Consider the following 19,984-nt stretch of genomic DNA (forward strand, 5'->3'; position numbering starts at 1 on the left):
GTGACCACAATAGTGAGATTTCCATTTATAATAAGGTCAGGCCGCTTCCCAAAGTGTAAAGTGACCCTCAACTGCATCAAGACTGACCTTGGGGGGGTGTGTCCAATTTCATACAGATTTTTGTTATACATTTCTGATACCTTTAATATTTTGAAGAATTTTGTCTGTTTATGAAAACTGAAGTTAGAAGTTGGGGTGGCTGGGACTGGGTGCAAGTAATTAGCTTTGACTAGGACGTAAGATAGCCTGGGCACTGCACCCATACACAAAGCTGGGTGCATGTGCGTCATGGCTGGCAGCATCTTCCTGCCCCATAAACATAAACGATCCAAGATAACGCGTGAACTCCCCCCCCCCCAACTCCACGACCTCCTTCCCCGCCTGTCACTTTTGCACGACGTCGGGGCTGTAAGGCGAAAAGGTCAGGCAAGAGCAGCAGACGTGCCTAGCTGCGTCCAGAGACCCTCCCGTCGCTCGGGCGGCGGATGGGCACCGCTTGTCGCCGCCAGGGGCCCGCGCTCGCTCCTCGAGGTGCCCTCGACGACCCTGCGCGCTGGGAGGTGCAGAAGGGCCTTCCCGTCGGAGGTCACGCAGGGCCTTCCCGCTCCACGCTGGCCCACCCGGCAGCCCTGCCCGCAAAGCCTGCGCCCGGAAGCGCCCTCCCGGGGTCCGCGGGGATGCAGGGAGCGGGGGCGGGCGCCCGAGGGGGCGGGGAGGAGCCGGCCAGCCGCCCGCTTCACGTGGCCCCGGGGCAGCAGGAGGTGCAGCCGAGAGAGCCTCGCTCCCCAGAGCAGCCCGCGGCGGAGCGGAGTCGCCCGGGAGCCGGTCCCTCTGCTGTTCGTTCCCTCTCCAGCTCCACTTGGCGCCCGGGGAAAAGAGCGCTTGCCCTGCTGGCGCCCGCCAGGCTCCTCTGGGAAGGAACCACACGCGCTCAGCCAGCCAGGGATCCTGCAGGCGCGACGCGGCGGCTCGCCGCCCCGCCGCCGGCTATGCTGACCAATGTGCAGTAGGAATCGAGGCGGCATCGCTTCCCGCTCCGAATCGGAACTTGAGACCGGCGCGAGAGAGAAGCGGAGGGAGCCGGCGCCCGCGATGCAGCTCTTCGGGGGCTTGCTGGTGGCTCTCGCCCTGCGGGTTGTGGGCGCGCAGGTGAGCTCCGCAGAAGCCCCTCTGTCCTGGCCCCTGGCAGGTGAGGCTGGGGTGGGGCTGCCCCTTCCCTCCTCATCCCCAGAGGGGCTGGCAGAGGGGTGTCAGAGTGGGTTTGGGGCGGCAGCCGATTACTGTTCGTGCCGTCCCGTGACTTAAAATGCGAGGAACCGGGCTGCAACCCTGGAATTAGCACGCCCTCTGTTCCGGAAGCCTTGTCCCGATCCCAGGTACGTGGAAAACGACTGTGGTTGTTCAGTGGCTGAACTCGGCGCGCCCCACGAGGTGCAGAGCTTGAGCGTCGGTGGAAAAAAGACGTGAACCCAGGCACAAGTTTACACTCTTGAAATTTACACTTCACGCTGTTTAGATCTTTATTTTAAAACTGGAAGTACTCTACGGAGGAAAGATCTCTTATGATCTGGAAGTTTTTAAAATCTCCAAATCTCAGGTGTGTCATAATTATTTAGTAGTGTGGGGAAAGAAGGCACTCTGCAGATGCTCATAGGCACTGCTACCGTCTCCTGGGGTCCCAGGAAGCACCTTGGCACTGAGGTGGGGGGGGGGGGCTACCAGGCTTAGAGGAATCCTTGATCTGGTGGGGCAGAAAGCATAGCCCAGATTCAGGAATGATTGATTGACCCGGTAAATTGCCTAAGTGTGTGGCTTCAGTTAGGGGGAAACGCTACCGGTATGTGTTTTAAAAAAACACATTTTAATTATCCTGTTCTTGCAGCCAAGATACTCTTTCTCATCCTTTCCTACCCTTTCTTTTGTGTGAAACTGAAGGTGTTTTCAGTCAGCCTGTTTATTGAGCATTTGTCTTTATTTGTTTGCAGGGAGACTAGATTACGTTGGCTATTTAATGAACATTACTTCTGATTTGTTTGTGGGGAGGTTAGATTATTGCACACTTTCTAGTTCATTTCCCCAATCATTTGGGGAAGTGGATTTCTTGTGCATGGCTCACAATCAACTATTAATTGCACAACCCGAATTTGCTGGTATGTGTTTGAATCCCACCTGAAAACAGCAACAATCCCCCAGAGTTCTGTCAGTGAGTGGGTGAGTCTAGAACCAGATTAGCACAGAGCATTAAAGTGTGCATGTCTTGTGAAGCATTGTCAAAGCCATTTCTGAGGATCTGCGTGTCCTTGCAAGGATACTGCACCCACCATGGTATATTGCTTATCTCTCCTGTGTCAAGTTGCTACACCCAGATAGACATTTCAGAAGACTGGCACCAAGCCGTGCAGATACGCTCATGGAAGTCAAGGGCACCCAGGCTGAAAGCACCTTAAGGGCTTTCTGAAGTTCTTAACTGGAATGGAATGCAGGTTGAGTAGGCTTCCTACCTGCCTCCTGGACCACTGGATTGCCCCAATGCCAAGCAGTCCCTATATTCTGGCACAAACAAGCAGAAAAGCCCCTTGATTAAGATGGATTGCCGTCAAGAGCAGAAGACCTGGAAAGAATCTGTCCACTTCCCCCGGGATGCTGACCTTGAGCATGCCCAGGTGGGCACTAGACTCTTGAGAGGAGCAAACGTCAATAATTTCTGACCCAAGACTCTTCTTTAGTGCAAATTGTTGGACTACATGAGCCTTGAGGTCCCTTCCAAGTCTATGATTCCATTTATCTGACCACCTCAAATATTTACTTGCCTCACCCTTTGTAGTAAAAACGTTAAATTTTCTGGAGAGGGAAGTTGTGCACTGCTAGACTGATATCTACTGGCTTGAAATAGAATTGCGGTTTCTGGGTGATATCCAGTGGTAGCCAAACTCAGAGTAGACCCACTGAACAAGGAGAGCACTTCTGTAACTCAGTGACCCAAGGGGCTTGTAAGAGACATGACATCATCAGTAGATTAATCATAGCAGATTGGAAAAGGACTTCATTTTGAAATGAGAGGAGCTGACTAATGCTTGGCTTGAAGTCACATTCTCTCACTTGCAGCTTGTCTCTCTAATCTTATATACATGCAAGTTGATTGGTGTAGGAAAAGCACTTTGCGCATGCTTAGAGGCATACTGTTATTGGGTTGGAACCAGGCAAAGTTAGTTGAACAAATTATTCATGAAATAATTCAGGACACATCCATTTCACTGGCCAACCTAGCAGAAATAGTTCTTTACTAAAATTTCTACACCACCTCTGTAAAGAAATTCTCAGGATAAAACGAAAATATAAAGAATGATAAAAATACAGGCAAATCAAATCAGCTTTAAAAAATACAAGGATGAAAAAAACAGCAATATATTTATTCCCTTCTTGATTATTTTACATCTTCCATGTCTGGGTCTGATTTTACAATACATTGGTGAGGGAGGCAAAGTAAAGACTGTGCAGCTGATTTTAACACTGAAGCGACAATATATTTGTATTGTGAACCATTTTCATAGCCAGGATAGGAAGAAAGGTGTTATTTAAATCCAGTAATTTGCTGAATAAATATTTTGGGCTCTGGTATACTCTGGATTCAAGCATATAGAACTGATCCCAGCTGATAAGCGGTTGGGAGCTTCTGAGTTGAACCAGTTACATTGGTGGGGCTACTTCTTCCCATCATTCTGTTGCCCCTGCTGTGTCAAACTCTGGATTGTAAATTCCTCAGGGCAGGGACCTGACTTCCTGTTGCTTTGTAATACCCAGTGCTGTAGAAATCATAATAAATATAACAGGTGACACATACATTAACCAAGGCTACCATGCACTGCTCGCTTATCAAAGAGTACAAGATTGCACAGTTACCAAAGGAGGAAGGAAGGAATTTTCTGTACTCTTGAGTCCTGGACTGCAGCATGTGGACAATGTGCCTTTTGCCCAAAAACCTCCCTTGCAACATCTTAATTAATTGATTTCATTTTAGAAAATAAAATGCGGCCTTTAAACAAGTTTCAGCACATGAGAATCATCCCACTGTCTTCTGTGCGTTACAGAAATGATCCACGCTGAATTGCTAGTGATTGCTAGTGTTGGGAATGCCTGGGAAAAATTACTTTCCTCTCCCCTTTCTCTCCCTAGAGGCAAGATGTGCTTCTTCAGAACAGCACCACTGAAGCGGCAGGTGAGTGTGAAGCTTGTCCCTCTTTTATGATGTCAAAAGGGCCTCCAAGAAGACACATGTGAATGGAAGAGACTTGAAGGCTCTATTATGTCATTGTCTTTGTTTTGGCACACCAGGCAGTTATTCATTGGTTCAGAGATGAAACAAATTTTCTGCATGCTATCAGTGAGACTTCTAATAGCCAAATTAGCCATGATATTAAATGTGTCTTTGTATTTAATGTGCAGATTTTTTTTAAATAAAAAATGCAAATAGAAGCTGCTGGGGAATGGGAGAGAGCTGATAATTATTGGGATCACAGCAGGTGGGCTGGGTGGGAGATTAACCATTCCCTCTGCTTAGGAAACTCCACCCTCTGAAGCTGGCATTTGCACTGGAAGGAAATCCTCTGTTGGGCTCAGTGCAGGATTTCCGCCCGATGCAACGACAACTTTCAGAGGAGAAAGAGAGATTTTCCTCAGGACTGCAGTAGGAGATGAAAGGGTTAAGTCTCCTCCATCATGATAATTATTAGCATTTTTTATGCCTATGCATTAAAAGCAAAGACACATTTAATGGCACATCTAATTTGGCCTTTAGCCTATAATGAAGCCTAAGCATATGCAAACTGAATAATTACACATTCTTTCCCTGATTCCCCCTGTCTTCCCTTCCTCTGTCTTTTCACTTGTGTCGAATTTTAGATTGTGAGCCCCTTGGGGCAGGGACCTTGACCTTTTGTGCTCCTCGTGCATACCGATGAGGCTATATAAGTAAATACAGTAGTATTACTAGCATCAGCAGCGGTGGTGGTGGTGGTAATCTAACACTCTCCCCACCTCTCTGAGCACAGAGAAATTGCAGAGGTGCAGTGCTTGCCTAGGTTTGGTTTTCATCGGAAGGTAGTCACTGGAGGCTTATGGTGCTTTGCAACATAGGAGTTTATTTTCGCATATACAGGTTGAGCCTAGGTGGAGGCACACAGCACGAAAACATCCACTCTCACTGCTCCAGTCAGATCTGAGCAGCTTGTAGAGCCGAGATTTCAGCTGTCTCCCTCTTTGTCTGTGTCTCACTCAAATATTGCAGCCAGACAGAGGCAACTAGCTCCCCCTGCCCTTTGTCTGGACAGGGTATTATTATTCAACCATCTCCTCGCCTTCCTGAGCCATTTACTTACAGTTTTCCTCACAGAAGATGTGCCTTGCAACTTTGCCACACGCCATTAAAGAACATGTGGAGACTTTTTGGGTTGCATTTACCCCTCTCCCAATCTTACAACAGTTTCACACAGTTTTCAACATCTGTGATATATTGTGAAGGAGATGGGTAAGATTGCGGTTCTGGATTTATGTCCTTTCCCCATGTGACCATATTATAGTTGAAATTAAAGGCCTGTGATGTTCTGACTTCCTTCTGATCTACAGCCAAGCATTTCCAGTCTCGCTTATTGAAAGAAAGGATGGGAGGCTGGAAGCTTCCGCCAAGCGCATGAAATGGTGTTATAATCAGCACTTACTTAAGTCGGAGACTCTGCTGGATAAATCAGACTTCCCTGTGACTTCCAAACACACCATTTTCCTGGCAAGGAGATGTCAAAGTTCTGGCTGAGAAACTGAGATGTTTTCTGCAAAACCGCTGAATCTAGAAGTTTCTGCCAGTGGGATTAATAACACTCTTAGGAAAGATGCTTTTCGAAAGGCTTGCGCTGGCCTTTAAGTTACAGATGGTTTGGACAACATGGGGTGTCCTTGCCCTGCAGTCTGCCTTACTCTGGAAATAGTGGTAAAGGAGCAGTTAGGAGACCCCTGTTCCCCTCACACAGCTACAATTCCCAGAGTAGCTTAACTGGCAAACCCTCTTCCCAGGGGACTCTGGGAATTGTCGGCCTGTGAGGGGAATGGGGTTCTCCTTCTCCTAACAACCTTCCGCACTCCTAACAAGCCACAGTTCCCAGGATTGTGGGGGGGAAGCCCTAGCTATTTAAAGCAGCACAATACTGTTTTTAATGGTTAGTACAGGTGGGACATGAGTGGCGCTGTGGGTTAAACCACAGAGCCTAGGACTTGCTGATCAGGTCGGCGGTTTGAATCCCCGTGACGGGGTGAGCTCCCGTTGCTCGATCCCTGCTCCTGCCAACCTAGCAGTTCGAAAGCACGTCAGAGTGCAAGTAGATAAATAGGTACTGCTCTCGCGGGAAGGTAAACGGCGTTTCCGTGTGCTGCTCTGCTTCACCAGAAGCGGCTTAGTCATGCTGGCCACATGACCCGGAAGCTGCACACCGGCTCCCTCGGCCAATAAAGTAAGATGAGCGCCGTAACCCCAGAGTTGGCCACGACTGGACCTAATGGTCAGGGGTCCCTTTACCTTTACCTTACAGATGGGGCCTTGTAGCCTTCACCAACCTGGTGCCCTCCAGATGTTGTGGACTATGTTGCCTATCAGCCCCAGATAGCACAGCCAATGGCGACTGGGGCTGATGGGAGTTGTAGTCCAAAACAACTGGGGAGAACCAGGTTGGCAAAGGCGGATGAATCTGATACAAGGCACCTTCCTACATCCTTGCTGCCCACCAGTTACCTGAAGCAGCCGTGTCTCCGTTGTCCATGCTCTAAGCCTGTTGCCCCAAATCTTTTGTATCTTCTTCAGTTGTCTCCTTTCATGACGTTTGGAACCGCAGCTCCTGCCAGCCCTTGGAGAAGCTCGTTGATGTGGTATCCGAGTACCCCAGTGAAGTAGAGCATGTGTTCAGCCCTTCCTGCGTCTTCTTGCAGCGTTGCAGCGGGTGCTGCGGAGACGAGAGGCTCCAGTGCGTCCCAACGGAGGTAGCCAACGTCACCATGCAGGTAAAGAGGTTGGGCTTTGTGGTGCTTGGTTCCGAGCTGTCTCTCCATGGAATATAGAAAGTGGCCTTATACCAAGTCAGGCCATTGGCCCATCTACCTCATTATTGTCTACACCACGGGTTGTCAACCTGGTCCCTACCGCCCACTAGTGGACGTTTCAGGATTCTAGGTGGGCGGTAGGGGGTTCTACGGCACAAACTGAATCCTCCTTCCATCGAGCACTGGTGGGCGGTAATGCAAGAAAGATGTGTTAGTGGGTGATAGGTATAAAAAGGTTGACTACCCTGGTCTATACCAATGTTTCCCAAACTTGGGTCTCCACCTGTTTTTGGACTGCAACTCCCATCATCCCTAGCTAGCAGGACCAGTGGTAGAAGAAGAAGAGTTTGGATTTGATATCCCGCTTTGTCACTACCCGAAGGAGTCTCAAAGCGGCTAACATTCTCCTTTCCCTTCCTCCCCCACAACAAACACTCTGGGAGGTGAGTGGGGCTGAGAGACTTCAGAGAAGTGTGACTGGCCCAAGGTCACCCAGCAGCTGCATGTGGAGGAGCGGAGACGCGAACCCGGTTCGCCAGATTATGAGGCTACTGCTCTTAACCACTACACCACACTGGTAGGAATTGTAGCCCCAAAACAGCTAGAGACCCAAATTTGGGAAACACAGGTCTACTTTGACTGGCAGCAGCTCCCCAGGATTTCAGACAGGGCGCTCTCCCAGTTCTACCTGGACATGCTGGGGATTGAACCTGGAGACTTCTGCATTAAAAGCTGGTGTTTTTACCGCTGAGCTACAGCCCTTCCCCATAGTGGTCAGCACTTCTTTGCTTTACATCTTCTGTGCAAGCTGGGAAACTGAAGCTCAGTGCATTCCTGTGATTTCTAGCAACTGGTATTCGGAGACACGATGCCTCTGACAGTGAAGGTAGAACATAGCCATCATAGTTGGTAGTCATCAATAGCCCCTCTCCTCCATGGATTTGTCCAATCCTCTTTTAAATCCATCCAAGATGGCGGCCCGTCACTGCTTCCTGTGGCAGTGAGTTCCATAGTTTAACTATATGCTGTGTGAAGAAGTACTTTCTTTGTTCTGCCCTGAATCTTCCAACATTTCTCTTTGTTGGGTGTCCACAACTTCTAGTGGACATCCTTTCTCTATGCACTTTCTCCATGCTGGGCATAATTATATAAATTTCTGTCATGCCGCCTCTTACTTGCCCATTCTCTTAAGTCCCAAATGCTCTGAGAGTTACATAGGTTTCACCCTTACAGCTCCTGAAGGTGAATTCAGAAGAACAAGCGCCCTATGTGGAGCTGTCCTTTGTGGAGCATAGGAAATGTGTATGCAGGTATGTGTCTTCATGATGGTATTTTTCTGTTTTCAAAAATTACATTTATATACCACCTTTTCTTTTAAGGAGCTCAAAGTGGTGTACATGGTTCTCCTCCCCATTTCACCTTCACAACAGCCCTGTGAGGTAGGTTAGGCTAAGAGATGGTGACTGGCCCAAGGTCACCCCATGAGCTTCTTGGCTGAGCGGGGATTTGAACCTTGGTCTCCCAGGTCCTGGTCCAGCACGCTAACCATTACGCCACACTGGCTGTCCTGGGTATCCAGTGCTTCACAGGAGTCAAGTAATCCCTGGAAGGAGAGGGAATGATGTGGGGTAGGCCCGGTAGGGAGACCCTTTAATGAAATCCACAAGCCCCTCTATTTGACTCCCTCTAATTTTAGCCTTCAAAAAACAGTAGCCAAGGGAGCCAGCAGAAATATTTTTTAAAAGGTGAGGGGGCTTGGACTGGTGGTGCCTCAGGCAGCCTGTTAATGTAACCTGAGCTTAACTGGGGCAGGTGTTCTCAATTCTTGTCATGGTGAGCCACAATGGGATGTATTTGGGCCGGTGGGGGCAGTGCGAGGGAACTGTATTCTCTGCAGTTAAGTCCACTACACCTCCTGCCAGCCCCAAAATGAAGAAGCAGGACAGTCGCTTTCAGCATGTTCCTTGACACCTCAGGCTTGGAGCATTCCTTCTGCACATTTAGATCAAATTCCAGCTTTCCCCCAGGGGTTAGATTGTTGACACCAAGCCCTCCTCAGCAGGAAACAGTTGTTCTTCCACCATTTGCTGTGCTACAGGAACTCCACGCACAATTCTCATTCTGATTGACTAGAATTTTTTTGGATTTGTTGGCTACATAAAGGCAAGGCTGGTGGAGTAACTGAATCTCCTCAGGTCTGCCGTGCCTTAAGCTGACCAGACTAAAGGCATGGCTGTCCTAGCCAGCACACAATTGGGGGGGGGGGAATCCTGACAATCCGTATGTTATCTGTGTTAAAAAGCATAGTAATGAAATGTTGTTCCCAACAATTTACAGTCTGTGTCAGAAAAAGCTGGATCCTGTGGTCAGTGCCATTGTGTATCATTGCTCATACTTTTTTTCACAAATGTTTGCATTTTGCACAATTTAATTATGGTTTTACTTGTCACTGGGAGGAGCAGGAACAGTCGAGGTCACCCCCAATCATGAAGAATTCAGCAGACATTGGTCATATTCTTTCAACCATATCTTCACAGTCATAAGGACTAGAAACTTTAAAAAAAATACAGAAAGGAAGCTAAAATTCTTATGAAGCCAAGTTCAACATTCAGTGTCATATTCTACATGCTTTCTAGACACCAGTGAAATTGCAGCAGATACACAGCCCTGGGGGTGCCCTACATGCCTGATGCTTAATGAGCCAGCAACCCAACCAAGTGACAAAATGTGACAGAAGTAGCAGCTGTTCCAACTCAGCTGTCCATTTGTGGCCTTTGGGGCCTTTATAGGAACCTCATTTTACCAAAAGGAACAAAGAAACAGCCCCTGTTGCTTGCAGCACGAATACACACAGCATCATACAACCCTTCACTTCCAGCTAGTGTCCTTGCTCTCACAAGCAGAGACAAAACAAAAACTACCTTTCCAAGATAATTATTCCCTAGCTTAATCAGTGTATTGCCTCTGAATACACTGGCCTCTGAAATGCCCCAAATAGGTGGTCTCAGACTGGCAACGTGGGGGTGCTGATGTGCAATGATGCTGAGAACATTCCTAACTCCTCTTAGCCTCGACTAATCCTGTTGGTGTACAACATGTGCTGTAAGGGAGGGTGCATTTTTGCCTGCAGTGCCTGCTTCCTGAAGGGATCTTTGTAGAGAGACTGAAAGCCACTTGATGCTCTCCTTTATTTCTACCTACCATTCTCCCCCTCAACATCCAACAACATATTTGAAATTCTGTCCCAACAGACCATTTCAGTGGGTGCGACTGAATAATGTTGCTTATGAGACTGTTAACGGGATCTCACCTGCGTTTGGTGGTCTAAGAAGGGAGACTGGGCCTTGTGTGAGCCAAAACATGGGGCCTGGTTAAGTGATAGACAGTGGGGTGTGTGTGAGGTGGGGTTGGGATCCTTGGCGACTATGAACCATGCCAGGTAGCAGAACATGAGTCTAGAAGCTCTGAATGACTCTATTCCTTATAAAGAGGAAATCATCACAATTAGGGGGCAAGCCCATCTGTGTGTGTTTTTTTTTTTTTTGCTATTCCCATCACATTGGATCTCTTAATATCTATGAATGTTGCAGCCCCATACTCTGAACGTGACAGTCTAACTCTCTTCTCCCTAGGCCTCGGCGGGATGCTGTGAAGTCAGGGAGGTAAGTAGAATTAGCAAGGTTTCTGGACGTTGGTTACTCTCCATAGTGGAGAGGGGTTGGGGCGACCCAGATGGGCGGGGTATAAATAATAAAGTTATTATTATTGGTGTCTCATTTCCCACCATCTCTTCTGTTTCCTTCCTTCTTCCCTCCTAAAGGAGGAGGAGACCCAAGGGACGCAGCAAGAGGAAGAGGGCAAAGCAGAGACCCAAAGATTGATCCTCTAGGTGAGTGTCAATACCAGGGAATGGGGGGAAGAATAATTCTTCAAGTTATGGTTTAGCTGTAGATGTTTGCTACCAGAAGTGCCTGCTTTTGGGCTCCTGTTTACTGGCATGGATAATGCGAAGTTAGATTATTAGTAAACACAATTAAAACATTAAAATAATAAATAAAAGGTAAAGGTAAAGGTACCCCTGCCCGTATGGGCCAGTCTTGACAGACTCTGGGGTTGTGCGCCCATCTCACTTAAGAGGCCAGAAGCCAGCGCTGTCCGGAGACACTTCCGGGTCACGTGGCCAGCGTGACATCGCTGCTCTGGCGAGCCAGAGCCGCACACGGAAACGCCGTTTACCTTCCCGCTGGTAAGCGGTCCCTATTTATCTACTTGCACCCGGAGGTGCTTTCGAACTGCTAGGTTGGCAGGTGCTGGGACCGAGCAGCGGGAGCGCACCCCGCCGCAGGGATTCGAACCGCCGACCTTTGGATTGGCAAGTCCTAGGCGCTGAGGCTTTAACCCACAGCGCCACCTGCGTCCCAGACAAAATAATAAATAGACACCATCAATAAACTAAAAACATACCAGTATTCTAAATATCTGTACAGATCAATATATATATAGTTTTCACTGCATGTTTGCCAGTGTAATAATCTCCCTGGCTGTGGGTTGTTTTTGGTGATGGAACTCTCAGGTTCTAGGGCCACAGAATCACAACCTCTATTGTTCCTACTATCATAAATGTTTCTGAGGTGCATTTGTTTCATTTTATATACCACCTTTTGCTTCAAGGAGCTGCACATGGTTCTCCGGCTCCCAATTTCACCTTCACAACAAGCCTGTGAGGCAGGTTAGGCTGAGAGACAGTGTCTGGCCCAAGGTCCCCCAGTGAGCTTCAGTGCTCAGTGGGAATTCGGTCTTCCAGGTCATAGTTGCAACACTCTTAACCCTTAACACCACACTGGCTCTCTTTCTCTTTACAGGCAAACTGATTGTTGGAGCTATTTTACTCATTGTTGGAAGCAGACTTTGCATGTGTGAGCATACTGTTGGAACCAAACAGTAATCTGGGCAATTTCACATGACAAGTTATTAGAACTTGAAGCTGCAGATGCACACAGGTTTTGCACAGTGTCCACACAATGTTGTCCTCTTCAGAATGCTGTCCTGTATTATTTTCCCATTTCATATGGATTTGCAATTTCTGCAGAAAATCTGATAATTTTTTTAAAAAAAACCTCTTTCAGAATGCATAAATCCAGATTAAAAAAAGGGGGGGATGGGACAGCATTTTTAAGGGTGGACACTGCAAAAACCTTATATGCATGAGCAGCACTGAGCCTGTGGTAAACCGCCATCTTGAAACACCCCATAACCCAAAAGGAAAAGTCCCCGATGTAGCTAAAGATAAATTGCCCTTAAATCCCATTGAAATCAACGAAGTTTAATTTGCCCCCTTGATTTCAATAGGACTTGAGTAGCCTCCAACCCACCACCTTCAACCAAATTTGCAGCAATGAGGGGAGTTGAGGATGCATTACTGTGGGCTTTGCAGTGATGGGCCCCTCAAGATTCCCCTGACCCAAAGATTTTCCTCCTTGCCAACCTCACCAATTGGTCAGGCCAGCAGAAAAATTTTAATTCGCGACTAAAACTTTCGCTGACAGATGACATTCAATCATCCATCAAAGGTCGCACCCCTAATTAAAATGCATTTAACTTGCTGTGTTTCTTTTTAAAGCTCACCATAAAAACCTTCCCATTTAAGGACTTGAGATCGAAAATAGCAAATACCAAGGCCTTGAATAGCTGGTTTGCCTTTTGTTATCCAGAAAGTAAACTTTAACCTTTCAGGGGGAAAAAGTGAAACTATTGTTTATTTGAGCAGATTGGAGCCCTTATCTCCAGGGAAAGGGAGGATTTGAGGAGATAAGTGGGGCAGGTTTTCCATTGTGCCTTGTAGAAACATAGTGTTTCTGTGGATTGTAGCTGAGGGTGCAGCTTTGCCTTTTCCAGCTTTGAAACTCCTATTTCTAAAAATCTGTATCCTTTTAGACTCCTCCCATCTTTCTTGCCTAAAAAGAAAAATAAATGCTTTACAGAAAACTAATGCTTAATAAAAACAGCACTTAACAGTTAAATGCCTTAGGGTTCCTCTAACTATTCTCAAGAAATCAGTGGACTAAAATTAGTCACATCCATTAGTTTCAGTAGGTTTACTCTTAATTTGACTTAGCTGGATACAACCCTTAGTCTGGATGGAGAAACTAAGGTATATTTGGTGGCAATATTTTTGTTTGCTTAAGTGCATGTTTAAGGCACAAGGGCCAGGAACCAAAGATCAACTTTAGATGTGCTTTGGGCAGTGGGGTGGGGAAGAGGGAAATTAGACACTGAGAACTGAAACCAGACTGAGAAATAAATAACTTTGTGCTGTGGAAAGGGAAGTGAGATAATTCCTTATATTACTGGGGAAGGATTTGCAGTGATAACATTTATGCATATTTACTCATAAGTAAGGGACACGGGTGGCGCTGTGGGTTAAACCACAGAGCCTAGGACTTGCTGATTAGAAGGTCGGCGGTTCGAATCCCTGCGATGGGGTGAGCTCCCGTTGCTCGGTCCCTGCTCCTGCCAACCTAGCAGTTCGAAAGCACATCAAAGTGCAAGTAGATAAATAGGTACCACTCTGGCGGGAAGATAAACGGTGTTTCCGTGCGCTGCTCTGGTTCGCCAGAAGCGGCTTAGTCATGCTGGCCACATGACCTGGAAGCTGTATGCCGGCTCCCTCGGCCAATAAAGTGAGATGCGCGCCGCAACCCCAGAGTCGGCCACGACTGGACCTAATGGTCAGGTGTCCCTTTACCTTTACTCATAAGTAAGGATCACTAAATTCAGAAGTAAGTCCTGGTGACTAGTACAATGCCTAGGCATGCTCTGCTCAGAAGTAAGAATCACTGAGGCCAAGAGTAAGCCATAATGAGTTCAAGTGAAGCCTCTGGAAGCTCCCCCTGCTATAACAGGCACGTCAAAAAAACCCTCAGGAGTTGAATATGAAAGTGGGGTGTGCATGTGTACTGTACGCAAACGGACTTGGGGGGGAGGTGCCGAACCAAGTCTTTGGGGTGAAAGAAAGCCTAGTTTCTCCCCTGGCTCTAGGACTTAAGCAAGTACAAGTAGATTATTTAATTTAAAAAATAGCACATGTCTATGCCTCACCTTCCTTCCCAACTGGATTGTGGTAAGAATTCACTTCTGCACAACCTTATTTGTTACCCAGGTGAAGGTCGCATCTACACTATGCCTTTAAAGCACATATAAAGGCCATGGCTCCCCCCTATATATATAAACTGTAGTTTTTAAGGGTTCTAGGAATTGTAGCTCTGTGGGGTATAACCTACAGCTCCCAGGATTTGGGGTGGTAGGAGAGCCAGGACTGTTAAAGCAGTATAAATGTGCTTTAACTGTTTAGTGTGGATGCAACCTAGGCTTCTGCCATGTGAGTTTACTTAGCTTTGTTTTTTATCTGCTGCTATTTTCTATGTTGTCCTAAACTGTTTTTAATTGCAATTTCTACATCGTCTTGAGGCGTGTGAGGAAGGAGATTAATTCATTAATAATTGCTATTAATTAAAATTCTGTTTTATCTGCATCATTCTAAACTGTTTTTAAAATAAAGCATGGGAGTCTGTGTTAGAAGTTTAAAAATCTCATTGTACGTGACCCTTATGCCTTAATCCTGCACATTTTTTCAAAAATAAAATCTCTTTTCTCTGACATGCATACTCTTACACAGAGAGATTTTCCAAAGATCTCCATTTCCAGAGAAGGTTGTCATGTGGGGCTGCTACTCAAGAAACACAAGCTGAACGCCCCCGAGCAGCCAAGACCAGGACAACTAAAACAGTTGGCATTCTCTTTGTGGCATCTAGTCAGATTTTTAAGAGGTTCCTCAGGAGACATGCTTAATCCCACGTAATGTGTGGCCTGTTCTGGGAACTTGGAAGCTGGATTCTAGTGAGAAATGTGATTATTACATGAAAGAACTTGGGTGTGGGCTTAGCCACCCGGGAGGCTGTTGGTGTTGCCAAGCCCAATGTGATCATCGTCTTCAGTGGGGATATTATAACCATCAAAACAGAGAGCGGTTTAAAGAACACACAGTTTTCCTTCTAAGAGTTTGATAAGACCACAGCAGATGGCAGGGAATATTGTGACATATTAGACAATGACTTACATAGGCCTCATCAAAGTGGCTTTCAACCTATGTGCAGATCCCTTTGGGACGCAGACATCACAGGCCAGAATGCACCCTCAGGCCATACCTGTACATTTAAAGCACTTTAAACAGCCCTGGTTTTCCCCAAAGAATCCTGGGAGTTGTAGTTAAGGGTGCCAAGAGCTGTTAGGGGGCCCCTTTCCCCCTCACAGACCTACAATTCTCAGAGTTGCCTGGGAAGAGGGATTGATTGTTAATCCTTGAACTTCTGGAAGGAAAAGCAAGATATAGATATACAACAAGGAACAAATATGTCAGTGTCACAAGTCTCAGCAAAACACATTTTGCCAACCTCGATAAAATATTATGTCAAAGTACAGTAAGTAGGAATATTATCTTGCAGCAGTTACAAGGTGTTTGATTATTTCATGGTTGTATTTGCAGATTCATTTTTCATTTCTTATTTTTGCTTTATAGTTGCTGTTTATTACTAAATAGCAGCCTAGTGATGACAACAGATCAGTAGGGGTTGCATGGGGGACATGGCAATTCAGAGGAGTTACTTGCAAGCCAAACACACCAAGCCCAGTCAGTTGTGTTTTACTTTGTAAAGGCAGCACATGCCTGGGGAGTAAATGAAATAATGTACCTGCAAGGAAGGTACTTAAGTAAACATACCCCAGTGTTCTGCACCATTCATGAGCTCTTGTGCTCATGTTATCCCTGGTTTCTCACAGGCATCTGGTTGCCCACTGTGAGAACAATATGCTGGTCTACTTGGGTTATTGGCCTAATCCAGCAGGTCATTCTTATGTATTCAGCTTCTCCTGCTTTATCTGCTGCTGTGGGAGGGGTCCCTCCTGAGTCCTAGATGGGAGTGGTCAACAGTTCTTCCTCTGATTGCTTAGCAATAGTGATAAATTGATCTGGCACCTTTAGCAAGAGTAGCACCTGCCAAGTGCCAAAGCATTAGAGCTGCCTCAAAGTTTTGTGCTCTAACTTTCTTCAGAAATATCTGATTGACTTATTTTTTAGAAGCTATGAGTCTGGGAGCACTGCTTGAATGGGACCTGATACATCTGTGCCCCCTTATTGGCAGCCCTGTACAGTGCAGTTAATATGACCCTGAAACAGAGGATGAAGCAGCGGATTGGAGCCCCACAAAGTGACTGCTTTTCTCAAAACACTGAGCTGTTGACAGACTAACCCCAAAGCAGCCTTGCAGCCAATCTGAAGTCTTGTGTTTATTCAGCAGAGTGGTCACCTTGAGAGAGAAGCTATTTAAAACAAAGCAACTCAAAACTGAGCAATTCCTCTATTTGAGGGTCCATGGTTAGCCTTACGCCTTTTTCACAGCACTGTAAACTAAGCAGCTATTGTTAGACATGATAAGTTTTACTATGCAATGCTTTTTAGGTGTGGCAGCAGTAGTGGATTTGTAATGTTTATGAATTGTCAGAGAGACAGTTGAACTAAGGCCACAGTTGGATGCATACTTACTTGAATAACATAGTTCTTTCTTAATAAACATAGATGGGCTGGGCTGCAATGCATTCAGTGAAAAGTGTGTCACATCCTAGAAAAAAAGTCCAAAAGTCCTTTGTCATACAAGTATAAATGTTCTTTTTATGGGATATTTGGATTTTAAGGTTGTTAAATACATTTGACAGCATGGCCTTGTTAGGTTCCTAATTTGCTGAAAATTACTGCATCCACTTTCCATGCCTGTTAACACAAGACCCAGCCACCTTCTTGGTGTTCATCCTGTCCCTTGCTCTCTTTCCAGGTGGGATTTCTGATGAAGGTGGCTGCTTTGTTAGCAGATGGCAGCGCCACAGTGCCGGTATTTATTACTCTGTCCTCTTCAACACTCCCCTACACACAAGCCCATTGCATTTTTGACTGATGAATTCTGGAGGGGCCCGTAGCAGTTCAACCACTTTCAAACCATCCTGAGCAAACCAGGAAGAACCAAGGAAACATCACAGTGGGAGCAGATCAAGCCAATGTGAACAGGAGATGCTAACTGCATACAAGGAGGTTGACTGGGGGCCAGGTGAAGAGAAGAAGCCACACATTTGTCTAGGTTCTTTCCCTGCCTTCATATATAGCTAATATTTCACACTGACATCCACAGAATTGGAATCAGAAGGGAAGTACAAGAAAAGAGCAGTTGGCCTAACTGGCAGGTACAGTATTATGAGGCATGAACTTAGAACAAACTGGCCACAAACAGAAACAGGTGCTTCCTGCTGAATTGTCTGGATGCTACAGTCTGGCTGGGCAGTGAGGTGGCAAAGCGAAACAAGTGGTTTGAGCAGTGTCATCAGCCCTTGGCTAAGTCTTTTTGCTTTCCACCAATTCTGTTGCATTGAAAACGATCTCTTTATCTTGCCAAAAACTCGCGTATCAGAAGAAACTATGCTTCGTCAGCCCGATACATCTAAAATACCTTCTTCCTTGATGAACTAAAGCTGGAAGAGTACTTTGTCAGGTAGCATCTTGGAAGCTGTGGAAAGAGTAATTGTGTTCTGAGGCAGCAGATCCTATTCTGAAGAAACCTCCAGCACGTTACTCACAAAGGCGAGGAGCCAAGGGAATCATGAGACTGGAGAGACAGCCTATGCAGAGCTCAAGCTGCTGTGGGTTTAGTGCGCAAATATCATATTTTACTGCATAAGTAATTGGTTTATCGAAAAACTAGTGCTGGAAAATACACAATAGAGAGAGTATCCCACAAATCTAAAGGTTCATGTATCTGTAAAGCGCACATAGTCACTTTTCTCAACAAAATTGTAGCCGAATCCTGTGCTTGGCAAATCTGTCTTGTGCTGCTGTGTATCATTTGCATCCGTATTGTAACATAACTAACTATGCAGCGTTTTGTTGATATGGCTGGTTTTGTGGTGGTTGGAAAAGACAGCGACAAGGTATGGGAGTGGATGATGCCACTGCTTCCCACCCTCTCTCTGCTAAATTGTGTCGCATCTAACAGCTGGCTATGTCATCTCAATGCCAATGGCACCTTTGGGAATGGGGGCTGTTGCTGGTTTATTAGCACTATCGTATCTCATTGCAGTCAGTCCTATTGGAAAGGGTTGCAAAATGCAAGTAACTGTAGCTTGGCTGCATAACAATAGCCAAACTCTGAATGAATAATTGTGAAGCAATAGGCATTCTAAATTAGCTCTCACTGTTTGAAGAAATATCGGTGTCGTGTCGTTTTAGGTTGCATAATATTGCCCATCTATAAATCAGTTACATGCTACGGTGCGGCTGAGTATGTTACAGATCAGTATTAGATTGTAAAAGTGATGGCTAAGCAATGAGGTGGTGCATGACAAATTAGTTTGAAGAACCACATGAGAGAGTGACTTATTTATCCTTTTACAGAAGAAGTAGAAGATGTATTGACCACTTGTAGTTTCAAATATGGATAACGATGCATTTCAACATGCAGCACATCTGTTCTCCAGAATGCCATGGGACGTGACATACAGATGTTCAAAGTAATCTAGACAGAACTGTGTGAAATACCAGTAGCTGTTAATCAGGATAGGACATGCACCCTCATGCAGCGATTGTGCAAGAATCTACAATTGCTAGAGGTTCATAGGGAAAACAAGAAATGAAATATTCCCCAATGTTCTCAGCATTTGGAAAATCTCACAATATCCAATACAGGCTTCTGCTGGATACAGGACGAGAAGGACCATTTATATGACACAATGGATTTGCTGTTTCTTGTATATGACAACCTGATTGCAATATGGTCTTGATCTTTATCCTGTGGTAGAGTCTATTTTTTATGGGGTGTGGTGGGACTTAAGATTCCTGCTTTCTGTTCAGTGCAATGAAGCAACATTCCAAATGGATTCTAAATATAATACTGTTATGGTTAAAACACAGCTCCAGATTCTGAAAATATTTTTGTCAGCTCATTCCATTATCTCTTCTGGGGGAAAAACCACTCTCCCAAGAAACACTGTCTGCCTTCTGAGGATGTGTGAGGCATTAACTGCCATTGCAATTCATCATTATTGCTGAATCCCTTACCGTTGGGTGGGAAAGCATGAGCCAACATGCTGGGCTGTCAAGTGAGAGTTTGGAAGAATGAAGTGCTTTGCTCTGTCACATTTATTTTGGGGCAAGTAATTGTTTCTCATCTGCAAAATGGATATAATTGACTACTAGGCTTTCTATACAACAGAGAAGACGTGAAAATTACAACAGAACTGTTGGAATGTTGGCCTATTGTGGCAAGAGAAACCAGATAATTATATTGATGTGGTAGCTGAAAGACTCTGTTTAAACACAGTTCTTGTCTGCTTTCCTTTAGTATCTTTTTCTTCTGAGACTGCAGGCTGGTTATCACAAGAAGTATTTAACTGGAATGCAGTACACCCAAACATATTTTTGCAAGTGCTCACTAGATGGCTCCAAGCTTGAAAGCAGCCCCTTCATCTATGCTGGGCTTTATAGAGGATATAATGATTAGGATTATGGCAACCAAGGATCTATGACAATGTCCTCTTTTTTTTATCCAGTTGGCATCTTTTCCCCATCTGGATGAGTACTCCGTGTGTTGTTCTCGTTTTAAACCATTTTCTCAGAGATACTGAAGTTTCCTCTGCTTAACAATTGCAGCTCTGGATAATATTTCAGTGCCCCACAATAGTGCAGCCAGATAATATCAGCAAGGTCACTTCCATGAGCTTGTCTAAACCCCTTTGAAAGCCATCCAGCTTGGTGGTTATCGCTACATCTTGCAGTGAATTCCACATTTTAACCATGTGGTGTATGATG

At 45.8% G+C, this 19,984-nt stretch overlaps 1 protein-coding gene across 1 annotated transcript; it reads left to right on the forward strand.

The window, feature by feature from the left end:
- The first annotated feature begins 722 nt into the window (after positions 1–722).
- Positions 723–19,086, forward strand: PGF (placental growth factor). Its single transcript, XM_081915914.1, has 7 exons — positions 723–1,149; positions 4,174–4,216; positions 6,845–7,041; positions 8,314–8,390; positions 10,713–10,742; positions 10,901–10,969; positions 16,965–19,086. The coding sequence occupies exons 1-6, from the start codon at positions 1,000–1,002 to the stop codon at positions 10,959–10,961; spliced, it is 558 nt and encodes a 185-aa protein (XP_081772040.1). The 5' UTR covers positions 723–999; the 3' UTR covers positions 10,962–10,969; positions 16,965–19,086.
- The last annotated feature ends 898 nt before the right edge of the window (positions 19,087–19,984 follow it).

The sequence above is a fragment of the Podarcis melisellensis genome, assembly GCF_964234715.1.
Source record: "Podarcis melisellensis genome assembly, chromosome: 1".
In the NCBI taxonomy this organism is placed as follows: domain Eukaryota; kingdom Metazoa; phylum Chordata; class Lepidosauria; order Squamata; family Lacertidae; genus Podarcis; species Podarcis melisellensis.